Raw genomic sequence first — 14,814 nt, 5'->3', positions numbered from 1 at the left:
GCCGCTGCGCCCGGCCCCTCGACGCGGCGGCCATCTTAGGTGAGGGCAGCGTGCTGTTTGCCTTCATCTAAGATGGCGGCGTAGTGCTTAACTTTTTTTTTCTCTTCGCGATTTGGGGAGCTTTACAAAAGCGACAAAAACCCAACCTAGAGGAAGATAGAATAGATACCGTGGTATTTAGCGCGGAGTTTCTCCGGTGCGGTGGGAAGGGGCCGCGGAGCCGGCGGCGGGGAAGAACTACGAATTGGACAAGCCGCGAAGCGCAGGCGCAAGAGTGCTGAGGGCGGCTGCTGTCGCGCATGCGCGTAAGCGGCGGCGGGAAGCGTGGCGCGCAGGTAGCGGTGGTTGGCGCTTCGTCCTGAGGAAACGAGGACGGGCTGGGGGCCTTAGCGGGCACACGCCGCGCTCTGCAGCGCGGGGGAAGTGGGGTGAGGCTGTGCGTGGGTCGGTAGCGAGTGGAGAAGGCTCTCGTGGGGTTCGCTGAAGGAGAGCGGTTGAGTGGCTGCTGTGCCATCCTTTTGGGGATTCGGTGCTGTAAATGGGGCTGCTCAAGGGAGCTTTTTTTCTTTACTTTAAGCCTTTTTTTCTTTTTCCCCCCTATGCTTTGTATTTCCAGACTGGTAAATTATTTTTTTTACGCCCTGACTAGCATAACAAATACGCAGTGGTTGACCCATTATTTATTCTGTTCGATTGATAGGCTTGGGTGAGCACAGTAATGGTCGTCAAACAATATTCTGAGAAGCTGCAAACTTAGATACTATTGCGCTGGTTTGTTTTTTATTGTTTTGAGTTGAGTTTGTACTGCAAAGCTAGCTGTAGTGCTCCTGGGTCGGAAATGCCACTATGTGACACAAAGTTCTGATTAATTTAATGGAATTGTCCAGGTTTAAATTTGTTTCTGACAGGTTAATTTTGCATTATGTCACATGGTGTTTGCAACCTTGATGTTTTATGTTAGCTTTTTGTTAGATCAGTTATTATTTGCCTAAACCATACAGAATCAGTGTGAAAAAGTGAAGCCAGTGAAGAAAAACTACAGTGTGTCTGCTTACTCCTGATTAAGCTTCTACAGCTGGGAGGTCTTGTCCTTCATGGAGGAAGAACAGTATTTATGGGAATGGAGTCCAAGGTCTCACCCTTTTGTTACAAGATTCTTTGATCTAAACAACTGCAGCTGGCATAGCCCCGTTTTTTTTGCAAGCTGTTCTGTGCAACAGATTCCTGCACCCACACTTTGCCTCCCCTGCAGTTCCACATGAGTTCAGAATCTGTCCATGCAAAACAACTCCTCCTGTCACATTTTTTGCTTTCTGTGGTGCCCACATTTTGGGTGCTGTATGAAGTGCTGTATAAGAAGTGTGGTGAAAGAAAAGAGTTTTAAAGCAAGATGCTAATGTTGCTTGGTGATGTGTTGCTCGTATTCTTTGTTTGCAGAGGATAGATGGCAGAGATCTTTGTGGTGGGCCTCAATTCTGCAATTATGTAGTATTGATTTAAATTACAGAATTCAAGGGTTTGTTTTAGCTATGTTCATAGGCATATTTATGTTATTCTTCCCTCCCGCCCTTCATCCTTTTAGGACTGTTGCAAATCATTGTTGAGTTTCACGATATTGTTGCTGTAAGAGCATCCTCTATTGCTCCTTTTGCTATTGATAACATCTTTATGTTTGCTGATTCCAGTTCTGCCAGCCAGCACTGGTTCTTTTCAGAATTGTTTCCTGTTTCATTGCTAATGTGTTCTTTCTGTTATTGTGTTAGTAATCTAAAGGAGTTCTGATGGAATTAAGTGTATGAAGGCACCATAGCAGATTTTTATTTGGCAAGGGGCAAAAATAGATTGATAGATATGTGCTTTATGACTTTGGAAATAACAAATTTATTTTTCTACAGGGGAAAATTATGACAGTCTACAGACCAGTCCTAACAGAAGGAAGAAAACTATAGTTGCTCACAAATGCTTCTCATCAGAATGAAACTCTTACAGGTACTGGCTAGGAAATCCGAGAAACTGGAAATGCTTTTTCAGCCACGATTTTACCAAAAGCAGTTCCCATATATGTGTCTGGCTACCTCTGCTTGTCTTTATAGTAAGAAGAAAAAAGTGAACAGTTATGAACAAGTTGACCAAGAAAAATACGAAAGCTTGGTGTGCTCTGTTACATCTTACAAAGCCAGTGCTCAAACACCAGAGACAATATTTGAAGAAGACAATTTGTTATATGGACAACCTCTTAAACATACACCTTCAAATAAGGTTGAAACAAAAAATCCTAAGAATTGGATTTCTCTCATAAATCCCAAAAAGACAATTCCGCTTGTGAGCAGCAACTCAAACCGCCCCATGAAAATTGCTTTACAAAAAAACAAAATACCCAGTGTTACCCGTATTCTTCAACAGACTATCCCTCCACAGCAGGCCTTTTATCTAGAAAGATGGAAGCAAAAAATGATACTGGAACTTGGGAAAGATGGTTTTGAAGAATACACTAAAAGTAAGTCTTATCACGGCATGGTGACAAAGCAGAAGCAATGGTGTGTCCCAGACAACTCTCCAGACTAGCTGCAATGTCTGGTTCTAGAAGTTGAGTGTTTTGAAAATCCATTGAGTTGTTTCAATTTCAGAGGTCAGAGTGTATTATGAGGGCACATGTTGTTAATATAAGCTCTAATCTTTCTTTGAGGACCGTTAAAACTGATCTAGAAATGAATGGGGAAAATGGAATTAGATTGTAGACTCCTTTGCTCTATCCTATCTGCTTCTGCTGTTTCTCTGTTTGCTACTTTCTCTTTACAAATATAAATTTTCCAGCTGAATTTATTCAGCCTGCTTGTAGATACAAAGGTATTTTGTAACTGGGTGAAAAGAAGCATTCTGGAATTGTATCATCCTGATTGTTCAGAAGACTACATATATCTCTGTATATGCTGCAGTTCATCAGAGACCGTATATATAGTATATACAGCTTCTTCCATAGAGTTCAGAGGTTTTAGAGGTTTTCATTTAATAAAGTCGCATACAGAAATGACCTCCCCCAAGCTGTAGGGCTGAAGACAGTCTGAGGGGACGTGGAGGATAATGCCTTTTGGAGAAAGGCTGGTAAATGCCCTCTAGTGCTCTTTACTTGAACAGTTGTTCTTTGGAAAACTGTATATCCTTCTTTATGCTCTTTCTGAGTTACTTAGCACTTGACTGAATAAGCTTACTAGGGAAAACAGACACAAATCTGATACAACTATTTAAAATTATTCTTCTCTGAAACATTTCTGAGATAAGCCCTTGCTCTACAGAACTATGCCCATCCGCTTCAGATTTGTTCAATTCAAATGAACCTGTACAACATAGAAAGCAAATGTGACAAGAAACCTAGAATAATGTTTTTAAATTTTCAGAAATTCTCATTTGGAATACACAGTAAAATAATGCCATTGACTAAACAGTGAAGTTCTTATTTTCTTTCTGCAGAATTAGTGAAACCAAAACAAAGTAAAGTAAGCGTTAATATGAGAGGGAATTTCTCTTGATAGTTATTTTGCTGTCTTATTGTATTCCCTACATCCTTAAGCCTTCAGTATTAAAAGATGGCTGGTTTAAGAATTACTTTGTGTAATATCTATTATGCATGCTTGCCACATATTATGTGTAGGGCCTAATATGTTGCATCTTTCCTAGATCTTTTCCTCCAAGGAGAACTTTTTCATGCAGCTTTGGAATCTATATTTCTGCCTGAAGAGATGGCAACTAAGGAGCAAGGAGAAGACACTGCTGTTTCTGGCTACTTATCAAGCGTGCAACATGTCCTAAAAGATATCAGTGAAGTTAAAGCTCTGGAAAGTGCAGTTCAGCATGAAACTCTTCAGTATCTGGGCCTGGTAGACTGCGTGGCTAAGTATCGGTGAGGTACTGGTTCTCTAAGAAGCCAAATAATGTCACGCTGCTGTGTGGTGTTATGTGGCATGTGGGAAGCTGTGTCCTGTGATGGAGCAGGTGTGTTGGTGAGCTAGAGAGGGGAAGCTAGAAGGACGTTCAAGAAGGGTGAAATGGAAGGACTCAGAGGTGAATCTGCTGACAGAATTGTTATTGTGCCTTGTGGAGGATTTGTTTCAGAGCAGAGTGTGAGCAGTACAGTTACCAGGAATTGCAGCAGGTATTAGAAAGTCTTTTTTTTGAGATCTAAACTGCCAGCAAGGGGAAGATTTTCTTAGCTTGGAAGTAATAATGAGCAGCATGATTTTGGGTGGAAATGGGCTAAAAGTGCTATGCCTTCTTTTGCTGTGCTATGCCTTGTTTCCTGCTGCAAATGAAGTTAAGCTGAAACATTCTTTCTTGTTGTTTTATGCAGAGGACAGTTATGTGTGATTGATTGGAAGACATCAGAGAAACCAAAGCCATTTCTGCAGAATACTTTTGACAACCCGCTGCAAGTTGCAGCATATATTGGAGCCATAAATCATGATGCCAATTATGACTTCCAGGTCAGTAAGTCTGCTGCCAGCCAAGACAAGCAGCAGTGTCTGTGTTACTTTCATTTCTCCCCTCTTACTGCCTTTAGCATGGAGTTGTTGGTAGGATTTGTAACAAAACAGTCCTGTCTTAGGTCAGGCTAAACCGATGTACAACTTTACTGCAAAATAATTCTACTATTCTTTCTGCTGTCATTGCTTGTCCATAGTATATTGTCTGATTTTAAGGAAAGCCCTGTTCAGTGGGAACAGTTGTGTCCTAGAAGGTCTGGTAAAGCTGTAGTGATTGGTATTTGGTGAGTGCCTGGTGCTTTGTTCTGTGTAGTTTTATCTTGTGTCAGGACTAGGAAAAGAAAGAAGAAATGAAGCAAAAGAGCGTGCAAACAGGGAAATGGGATGGGAATGTATTGCTCATGTCATATGATGCTCTTAAGACTCCAAAGGTAACTGTAGCCAGGCCTGCTTGACCTAAAGAATTGCAAAGCTTTGAAGGGGGAAAATGTACTTTAAGGATCTGCTTTGCAGTATAGAAGGTAATTCAAGACAATGAATTCAAGACAACAACAGAATTCTGATTCCTACCACTTTCTCTTCACCTTCCTTAAGTTTGCATATTACAGCTGTTTGTCAAATATGAAATATTTAATTTGTAAGAAATATGTTCTGAGATGTTTCTTATTTAAGATATCAGGAAGCACTTCACTGTGCAGGTGCCAGACCACTGGCCCAAAGAAGTTGTGAAGGCTCCTCCTTGGAATCCCTCAGATGTGGTTCTGAGCACCCAGCTCTGGGTGTCCCTGCTGGAGCAGGCAGACCCAGAGGTGGCTTCCAACTCTAACCATTCTGAGATGTTAAGATCTAAGCTGGTATTTTGCAGTGATGTGCTAAAACTTGATTGAAGTTGCACTTTAATGTTCAATCTCTAACAGCCCTCTGCTTTTAACTGTAGGTTCATTGTGGACTCATTGTGGTTGCCTATAAGGACGGCTGCCCCGCGCATCCACATTTCATGGATCCAGATCTTTGCTCGCAGTACTGGAACAAGTGGCTTTTGCGTCTTGAAGAATACATGGACAGAAACTGACCCAAACTAAGCTATGCAGAGGCGAGTGATCTGAGCACAGAGCCAAAGCACAGATCTTTTAAGTCTTTATTTAGTAATTCTGTTCTTAGTAACTTGAGCTAACTTCTATCATTTTTTCCCCTTAAAAAATAAAGTAGGAAGAATTAAAATCAGAATGGGGAATGCACATTTGCCTAAGTTGTAGGAGAATTCAGTGGATGTGGCAAGACAGAGTAGAACCTACATCATCCCTATATCTTTCCCTCCAGTCTATACGATTTGAAGTTGATAGGAAGGTTTATACATTCAGTTAGCTAGATGAAGTAAAAACTGTTCAATCATCCTCCTTTTGTTTTCGAGAAAAAGCTGAGACTCTGAAAATGAAAAATAAATGAATATTGTTGACTGGGTTTCAGTCAAGTTAGTTCTTGCCCATTTCAAAGATATCTATTAACAGGCCTGTTACTAATTTGTGTTTTTTCTTACAGCAACAAATGCAAAACTTGCACTATGAACTACAAGCAAGGCCTCACATAAACACTTATTTAAAATACTACAAATAAGTTGATTGTTTAACAGAAGTGGCTTACGAGCAGAGGAGTAGAATTGTAACTGATACACTTAGAAATTTCTAGCAGGTGTTTTAGAAGACAGGAATTTTTACTACTTCTGGTAGCTCCTCCTGCAGGTTCCAGAATGGGCTGTGTAAAAAGCCCATGGGCTAAGTAAAAGCAGTGTGAAAATGTAAATGGCCTACGTGCCTTTGGTGGTGGACTTACAATGGACACTGCACAGGGCAAGTCTGCAACTATTTTCAGCTCTCCTGACTTTCCTGTGAGTCTGAGCAAACAAGGAGCCTACCCGTGCAGAACTATTTCTAGTGTCAGGTTTTAGCATTTTCCAGTGCAAGTGGATTTCTTTGCAGTCTCAGATATTTGTGACTTTGAAGCTGGGCATTCTGAAGAGCAGTCTTTTTTTTTTTTTTTTTTTTTTTAGATTGCCTTTGTTTTGTTGTTTAAAATAACATGAGGAATAAATGTTCTAAAGCAGAGGAGTTAATTTGAAGCTTGTTTCATACAATCAAGTTTACAGACGTAGAATAAGTCACAGTGTCAGGTGTGTCACAACACTGTGTGAGTATATCTGAATATACAGTGAATATATCACTGTGTTACATATCTGGAAAAACTTTTTCCTCATTCTCTTTATTTTCTCTGATTTACATGCATGAGTTTTCATAATATCACTGCAGATTACATATAGAAATACAACTGACTTCCAGCCTTTAAGAAAATCAGCCAGAACCATACCTAAATAAAGTAAAAGTAATGAGCAGGCTTGCTGCAGAAGAAATGTAAGCCTGTGTTGTGTTTGATACTCGACTCTTGTTGAGTACTGAACTGTGAAAACTTGTGCAATGAAACTTTGCTGGTTGTGCTGGTCCGTGCTTATTCAAGCCATGATGTGGTGATGGTGTGATTACTCTGAGCTTAATTAGATTTCTAAGGAGACAAACATGGAGACTGAGAAACTAGGTTCATAGATGACTAATTGTGATGAAGCAGTGTGAATACTCAGTTCTACCTGTTTGGCAAGTACATCTCCACATCAGAGAATTTTAGCAAGTGGGTAGGTCAGTGTCATTGAAGATGGTCAATTAGACAGCTCTGTGGATGCAAAGAAGGGCAGCGTAAGCGAGAGAGACGATGCTTCAGGCTGAAGTAGGCGGTGATAAAATGTTCTGAATTCTTGATGTTGATTAGGATTGGATAAATAAAATTGAGCAACATTGGGATGGGATTGCCTCCTGCATCAGTGCATCATACAGCCATTAGATGTCCCTGAGCTTTGTAAGTTTTCATCCTCACCTTGCTTCCTACTGAATGAGGCCTAGTTGAGCCTGGGCAGCATAGGCATCTGTTGGCTTCATCTATGTTCATTTGCTTATTACAAAAGCCTTTCTGAGGAAGGTTGCCAACTTCATTAGCAGTGCCAGTTTGTAAAACTATTTTTAAGTCTTGGATTAATTTGTAGCATCAGAGAGCCAGGGGAATGTAGACAGTATCAGTGGAAGTTACTTGTGTCTTGCACTTCTGAAAGCCTGGCTGCCTCAGGCATCCCTTTATAAGTTCTCAAATTTACTAAAGAGGTAAAGGTGTTGCCAGTTTTGTCCCATAACAAGCTATTGCCAGTCCCATGCAAACTCATACCCGCTTTGTCACCAGTTTAAAATAGCTTGTCTGACTGTTAAATTGACATGCCCAAGGCATCTGCTGCAGGGAGTATCTGTCCTCTGTAGAAAAACCTGTCAGACAGTTCAGGGCAGTTATTGCAACTGTAGTGTCAAGTTTGTTGGAACTTTGCTCTCCATCCAGGGCAGTTTTGTTTCTGTGTACTGTTACACGCTACTTTATTCTTTTGCTGTGAATGCTTTCTTTGTCTGAAATCACATAGATGACCCACCTTGACGTGTCTCGTTCTTTGGCGAAGGCATCGTTTGGCAGTGGTAACAGAAGGAAGTCAAAAGCATTGTGTCCTACAGCGGGAAGAACACCTACCACCTCCTCACACACATAGCCATCACAAATTCCCCATCCAGTTAAAATAGGTGGGAAGGGTTTCGGCTGCTACACCACTGCTCCAAGGGCTGCTGTTTCAGCAGAGCTAAGCATACGGAACCTTTTTGGTTAGGTGAATTCTACTCACTTGCTCAGATGGCCTCTGCTGACACTCCCTCCCGATAGCTGAACTCAAATCATGTCTGGGACTGTACTGTGAGGGTTAAGGGAAGTGACATCTGCATTATTACACTGTTCAGTTATAATGGCACCATCTCAGAAGAGCTGAGATTAGCACATGAGTCTTAGCTGATTTTGCAAAGTGTCTTCTAACTACTTCGGATGCTTTTTCTTCCATAGGTCTACTGTTTATTAAAGTATTTTGCAAACTTTCCTGTTACGTAGCAGTAAAGTTTGTTCTTAACATAATTGCATCACCTTATTATCATCATTTTCAGTATCTCAAGCATGTAGATTTGTGCTGGGTAAAATACTAATACCACTAGGAATGCCTCAAAACTGCTGAAAGCTCTTCCCTGTGAGAACCCAAGGAGATGTCTGTACAAGACTGAGGTATCTTGAAGTTTGATTTTTTTATTTTTTTGATTCCTATGTAGATACTCAGAACCTTACAATTTAAGTGGTAATGGTTATGAAGCTCCTGGCCAGGTAAGTTACAGTTCATTGCTCATACAGAGCATTTGTTTCAATGTGTACAGAATGGGATATATTTTTCCAAAAGTATACTTTTATTTTGAGCCCAAAATGAATATTGGAAAAATTACTAATGAAAACCATTAATTATTTAGCATTTAAATTAATCTAAACTGTGTTTAGCAGCTGTGGCCATTAAGATATGAGACATAAATAACATGTGCTTGGGCTGGTGTAATTTGGATTATTGCTGAGAAAGTTACCACCCCACCCTGTCTTTCTTAACTTAGACACCTGAGCGTCCAGTAAGGGTTGCAGCAGCTTCTGAAGAGGTTTACGATGTTGGATATAAGGGGAGTCCTAAAAGCAAGGACGTAGTACCAGTCCCTCATCATCAGCACACCACCTTCTTCTCTTGTAGCATCAGTCTCACTAGGAGCCATCTAAACTGACAGTGATTAGAGGGCAGAGTTATGCATACAGTTTTGCACTCGTCTCATGAGGCAGACAGCCTAAGTCACACTCTTATATGCTTGCACAGCTTTGTTGTACTAAAGAACAGGCACCTGATTTTTAAAAATTTAAAAAATTGTGTACACGCACACACCATAAAATACACACACAGTTACACTTCATCATGACAGCAAATACATATCTTTCAATCGCTAAAATGGTTTCTCTGGGTTTCTGGCTTGATATTGATTTACATTAAAAGGATGTGGTAACAATCCCCAAGTGAGCATGAGGAGTCCAGAAAAGTCAGAGTTAAGGTTACGCTTACATCTAAATAGGATGAAATGATTTCACAGCTTGAAGTCCCTAGAATGCAAGTCTCTGTCCTGGAAGGGAAAGTTTAGGAGGGAAAAAGGTCTGCGTTGTTTTAAATAAAGTTTCAGCTCTTCTTGGGTAACGGTTCTGCAAATTGTTCATTTACTGCACAGGGGGCAGAGCTAAGGTTATTTGCACATTTAAGCTTAAGTACCAATACCATGTACTCTTTGTAAGCCAATTTTAATTAACTTTGCACATCAGAACAGTGTACTAGGAGCCGCTCTTACGTGGCCCCTTTCACCCGAGCCCCTCAAAAGTACTTTTTGGGTAACTGTTACTGTCTTGAAGAAATGTGCTGGGGAAAGGTGAGCTTCTTTGTCAGCACCATTCAGACGCGTAGGACAGCTGAAACGGCAGTCAGGTTACCTGGATGCCAGGGTCGGTAAATACTCCATCTTGGGGTTAGGGTTTCCATTTTTTTGACCAGACAAAGTCTGCTGTTTGTGTGATTTGTGGGAATATTTCTTTCAAGTTGAGGTTTTACCAATATCAAGAGAGTCCAGTTAATAAAAGTATCCCTTTTCTTTCAGGGATTTATTTCAAAATAGGTTTTTTAAAAAAATAATATATATGTAGTCCTACGTGTAAACTTCATTCCTGTAGACCATTGTAATCCACTGCATTACTCATCTTTGTCATCATCTTTGGAGTTCCTCTGCAGGACAGGGCTCAGTTTGTTTTGCAAGACCGCTGCGAGTTTTTTTGAGGTTTTTTTCAGGAAAGCACTGCTGGGGTGGACGCTGCTGATGTGCAGGTACAGGTCCTCCTGCGTGGGGCCAGTGTAGCCGCAATCCTCGCACACGTACAGTTTGTCTCGCCTCTGTTTGTAGGCGTATTGCTGCTGCACTCCGTGAATCTTCTTGAGGTGGGATTCCAGGGAACACCGCTGGGTAAATGCTTTGTTGCAAACCTCGCATTTGTAAGGACGAATTCCTACAGTGCCAAAAGAGGGTCATTATTGTTCTAGTTTACATTTATTATAGCCAAGAAATCAGCTGAAAGCAAGGCTGTCTTCCTAGATAGCAAGCAAACACCTAGCACTAAGTAGCTGCTAGCCCAAGAAACTGCAAATAGAGCATTTTACTTTTAGGCCAAAATCTTCACGAGTGGTTTGATATATTTAGGAGCGTATAAACTTTTGAGGAGATTGAAGTGGAAGCTGAAGCTGACTGGTAGCCATCACAGCTTTGGTCCTGAAGAAGAAACAGTTATCTACTCTTGCAACACTTACTCCTTTAAAGACCTGACTTAAAATTTTAGTTCTGTGATTAGGTAGAGCTGTTCGTTTTAGGTAACTGCTCATTTTGGTGCTTGTAATGAATGAAATCTTGTGTTTTGGTAAGTAATTATCCTCTTTTAGTGACTCTTCAATGGATGGGCTTCCAATGAGCAAGAGTGTTTTCATAAGATAGAGTATTAATTATTGTGATTACAGGCTCGGGTTCTACAAAATAGTGTACTGAGATGAAAAAAAAGTCTGTCTGCGTGTCTCTGGAGGAGGAAGAACACAAGTGGCTTGTGATCTGAATGCCTGAATACTTTCATTATAAAAAGCAGAGAAGAGTATCCACTTTATCACCAATCAACTCTGATTTAACAACAGTAGTTCCTCAGTGCTCAGTGGATGAACACCTGGGGGTCTATCAACACTTGAAAAACCCAAACGTGGTCGTGATTTTTCTTACTACATAGTAGCTCAGTACTAAGGCCAGCCTTAAAGCTGATGCAACGTGCTATCCCAAGCCCACTTTGATGAAAGTATATATCAGTGAGCAATAGACAAGGAACAGTGAAGAGCAAAGCTGCCATGTTCCTATAGTTGCTTTTAAATTAGTCATCGAACTGTGTTAAGTTTGCCATTTACTTGCTGGAATCTTTTTACCAGAAATCCAAACTAATTGGGAGTTCCAATCAGAAGCATCTTGATTGCATTTTTGCAAGTCTTGGGCAAGGAGTTTATTCCAAAGTGTTAGAACTATCAAACCTGAAGTGGTAATTTCCTAACACCTACTGCTGTGAGACTGCACCAGTGACCAGTTATACTAAACTGCAGTTGGAGAGAAATTCCAAATCTTCCTCAGAATTCACAAACAAAACCCACATCTGTTACAAACAGTATTTTGGGTGTGTTTTTCTTGCTCACCCAGCATCAGCGTGGGTCTGCACTGAAGGCAGCTGACCAGGGTCTGTGCTTCCCCATTACTTTTGAATAATTTCATGATTTCATTTTACTGTGCATGTGAGTTACTTTTTTAACATTGAACTCTATGTGCCATGCACCTGGGTTAGCACATTTGGCTGTCCCACTGTTACATCTGGCTGCAAGCAGTTTCCACTGGAACACCAAAATTCAGGAAAGCAAACCCTAGACGAAAAAGCACAGCCAATGCTCAGCCTGGCTTTATGCTGGAGAGGAGAAATGGTAACACTGGATTTCTCTGATTAAATCTGGAGACAGTCCAACTGTAAGTCACCTGACCTGGACTGTAATGTTTCAGTTCTGTTCAGTACAGATCCTTCTTCCTCCAGAATTTTACAAAATCAGTTCAATCCTGACTGTTGAGTTCAACTGTCCCAGCCACAGCATAGATGCTTATGGCTTCTGGTCAGAGACCTTGCCCTAAGCGAGGTGAGTTTCTGAATCCCAAAGAAAGAGGACATGGGTAGAAAACACCACCCCTTCCTGAAGCATTGGCTCTGCCCTTCAGGCACGGCCCATTGGTCTCAGTTGGAAGATTTCCTGGCCACTTGGCAAACCCAAACCAGCCCAGAACACTGGCCCTGGCCAACGTTCTCTCACCAAAACGGGCAGCATTGTTTTCATGACGTCTACTGATAAGGAACAGAACCTGTCTGCCAACAGTAGACTACCAACTTGTGCTGCTAGCCATGCACCTGCTTAATTCTGCCTAATCCTAAATGCCAAAGAAAAGGGCATTGCAGAGCAGTCCTGGAGGGAGCAGCGAATGCAGAAAGGTGGAACACGCCTGGGAGAGACAGAGACTGCATCTCCTCGGAGGCCTGTGGTGGGAATGGAAAGGCTCCTGGTGTGAGCAGCCCAGCTTGCCAGAGCGCCCTGCGCGGTGGAGGTGGGCTTGATGTGTGCTTGAGCCATTGCTTTACACTTAAAAAAAAAAACAAAAGAAGAAAAGGAAACCAAAAGAGCAGCTTTCTCCCTGCTCCAAGTTAGCAAAAGGCTCTGAAATGTTTTGCTTCCACCTGAGCACATTCAGAATGCAGCTGGGCCTCAGCCCCGACGTTTGAATGGCTGCGGCTAAAGCACAGCCTTGGAACTTCCAGTTGGCTCGAGCCGCGTTCTGCAGCAGAAGCCGTGCGTGTTGCTTGCTGGGCTCAGCGGGCACCAAATGCATCACGCGGTCTCCCAAAAGAACCCAGAAGCACAGCGTACACCACGGTGCCTCCTCCAGATGCCAAAATTGACCCCCGAGTGCCCCGTTTCCACAGAAAAGCCTGTGCCGGTGCAACGTGGTGGAAGAAACTGCTGCTCGTTTCCTCTAGAGGGCAAAACGCCTTCACTCGGCGCCCGCGCAGCTCCCACCCCGCCGGTTACCCTCGGCCCGTCCTTCTCGCACCCATCCCGCCGTCTCACCGGTGTGGGTCCGGACGTGGCGTTTCAGATCAAAGGTGTCGTTGAAGCCCTTCCCGCAGAAGGTGCACAGGTGCCTCTTCACCTGGCTGTGGCACTTGACGTGCCGGTTCAGCATGCGCTGCAGGCGGAAGCCCTTGCCGCACAGCTCGCAGGAGTGCACGGCGGCGTCGGTACAGGTGCCCGTGGTGAACTGGGGAACGGGAGAGACGGGGTGAGTGGATTGCGGCATGGCAAAGACCGAACGGAACCAAAAGTGAAAGGGAGGGCTGGCTCAGTTGTGGCACTGAGGGACGTGGCTTAGCGGGCGTGGTTGCCGTGGGTCGAGGGCTGGACTCGATGATCTTAGTGGTCTTTCCTAACCTGAACGATTCTGCGATTCTGTGACGTGCCGGGACACGGCACGGCGTCCCATTCAGAGTAGCTCCCGTGCGCTGACGTCTCCCTGCAAACATCGCTATTTCCCACCGAAGCGCCCGGGGTTAGAGGTGTTTCTGCCCACAAAGGTGATGCGGTGAGACAAAGCCGGGCTGTGCTGACTCAGCGGAGCCTACAACAATGGCCCTGATCTCCTGTCAGCCCCTCTTGCTCGTTAATTCATTTGAGAGTGTCATTACAGGTTAATCGCCTTTCTACTACTAAAATTGTTGTGCCAGCTCCACAACCCAACCTGACGGAGGGAGACACGGATGATTCAGCTCTGAGGAAGAGCGTTCTTCACAAGGAAGGTTTCTATGCAAATGCCCGGCCATTATTTTAATTATGCTAGTGTAGCTGCCGCCAGCCCTTCCAGCCAGCAGCACCGCACGCACACGCTGTCAGCACTCAGGGGCTCCCGGCAAGTTTCTGTGGCATCTGCAGAAAACCCAGCGCTGCAGAAACGGAGCTGAGCACAGAGATGTTCTCGTGGACTGGGCTGTATCTTTTGCTATTCTTGCAGGTTACGTTGTAAGAAACGGGCTCAAGTCAAAGCGAGAGGAACAGTTTGGGGTTTCCGTGAAAAAGCATTTGGGGTTTCTATGAAAAAAGAGGGGCAGCGGAGAGGAAAGCTGGCAACAGGTGGGGCTCCCCCTCACCCTGGCTGCACATAAGGGGTGGAAAAACATAACGTGATGGCTGAACTGCCGCAGCCCCACCACGGACTGGGAGAATGTTTACAGCTCCGTCCGCAGAGCAGCGCTCAGGGCTTAACGAGGTGAGAACCGGCCCCTGGGTAATGCAGCTCCGCCCCAGCACGGGGGTGGCCAGGGTGCTCCTGGATGGACAGCGCTCAGCCCAGCGCATCCCATTGCATCCTGCATCCCGCCACGTCCTATATCCCATATTCTGCATCCCTCCATACCGACTATCTCACCGCACCCTGCATCCCCCCCGTGCCCTACATCCCACTATCTCTCTCGGGACTGAAAGCGCAGCTTCGCCTCGCCGGCTCTGCCCCCGGGACCGAGCCTATCATCGCTCCTGCCCGCAGCAGCGAAGCTAACGGGGAGATAAGCGCTTCCTTTTCTCCGGCCCGCAGGTCCGCTCCAAGGTGCGGACGGCCCTGTGCAGCCCCGGGTCAGGGCCCGTCTCTCGATAAGCCGAGAGGGCAGTGGGGCGACCCACGCAGCGCCCCGTGCCCGCACCCGGAGCGGG

At 43.9% G+C, this 14,814-nt stretch overlaps 2 protein-coding genes across 5 annotated transcripts; one reads left to right on the top strand and one right to left on the bottom strand.

The window, feature by feature from the left end:
• The first annotated feature begins 57 nt into the window (after nt 1-57).
• MGME1 (mitochondrial genome maintenance exonuclease 1) lies at nt 58-6,823 on the top strand. Of its 4 annotated transcripts, XM_010706574.3 has the most exons (6): nt 68-335; nt 1,896-1,989; nt 2,419-2,497; nt 3,676-3,898; nt 4,346-4,478; nt 5,416-6,823. In XM_010706574.3, exons 2-6 carry the CDS (start codon nt 1,960-1,962, stop codon nt 5,548-5,550), a joined length of 600 nt encoding a protein of 199 aa, XP_010704876.1. In that variant the 5' UTR covers nt 68-335; nt 1,896-1,959; the 3' UTR covers nt 5,551-6,823. The 4 variants fall into 4 exon arrangements, with proteins under 4 accessions (XP_019468147.1, XP_003203820.2, XP_010704876.1 ...); XM_019612602.2 differs by having other exon boundaries at nt 58-305; nt 1,896-2,497; XM_003203772.4 differs by having other exon boundaries at nt 58-335; nt 1,896-2,497.
• A 2,910-nt stretch (nt 6,824-9,733) lies between these two features.
• On the bottom strand, nt 9,734-13,534 carry OVOL2 (ovo like zinc finger 2). The gene is made up of 2 exons (XM_003203771.4): nt 13,183-13,534; nt 9,734-10,505 (listed from the first exon to the last, which is right to left on the bottom strand). Exons 1-2 carry the CDS (start codon nt 13,409-13,411, stop codon nt 10,195-10,197), a joined length of 540 nt encoding a protein of 179 aa, XP_003203819.1. The 5' UTR covers nt 13,412-13,534; the 3' UTR covers nt 9,734-10,194.
• Nucleotides 13,535-14,814: the final 1,280 nt, after the last annotated feature.

This window comes from Meleagris gallopavo, chromosome 2 (genome assembly GCF_000146605.3).
Source record: "Meleagris gallopavo isolate NT-WF06-2002-E0010 breed Aviagen turkey brand Nicholas breeding stock chromosome 2, Turkey_5.1, whole genome shotgun sequence".
Lineage (NCBI taxonomy): Eukaryota > Metazoa > Chordata > Aves > Galliformes > Phasianidae > Meleagris > Meleagris gallopavo.
The sequence above is the reverse complement of the archived record's forward strand: the minus strand, read 5'-3'. Positions and strand labels throughout refer to the sequence as shown.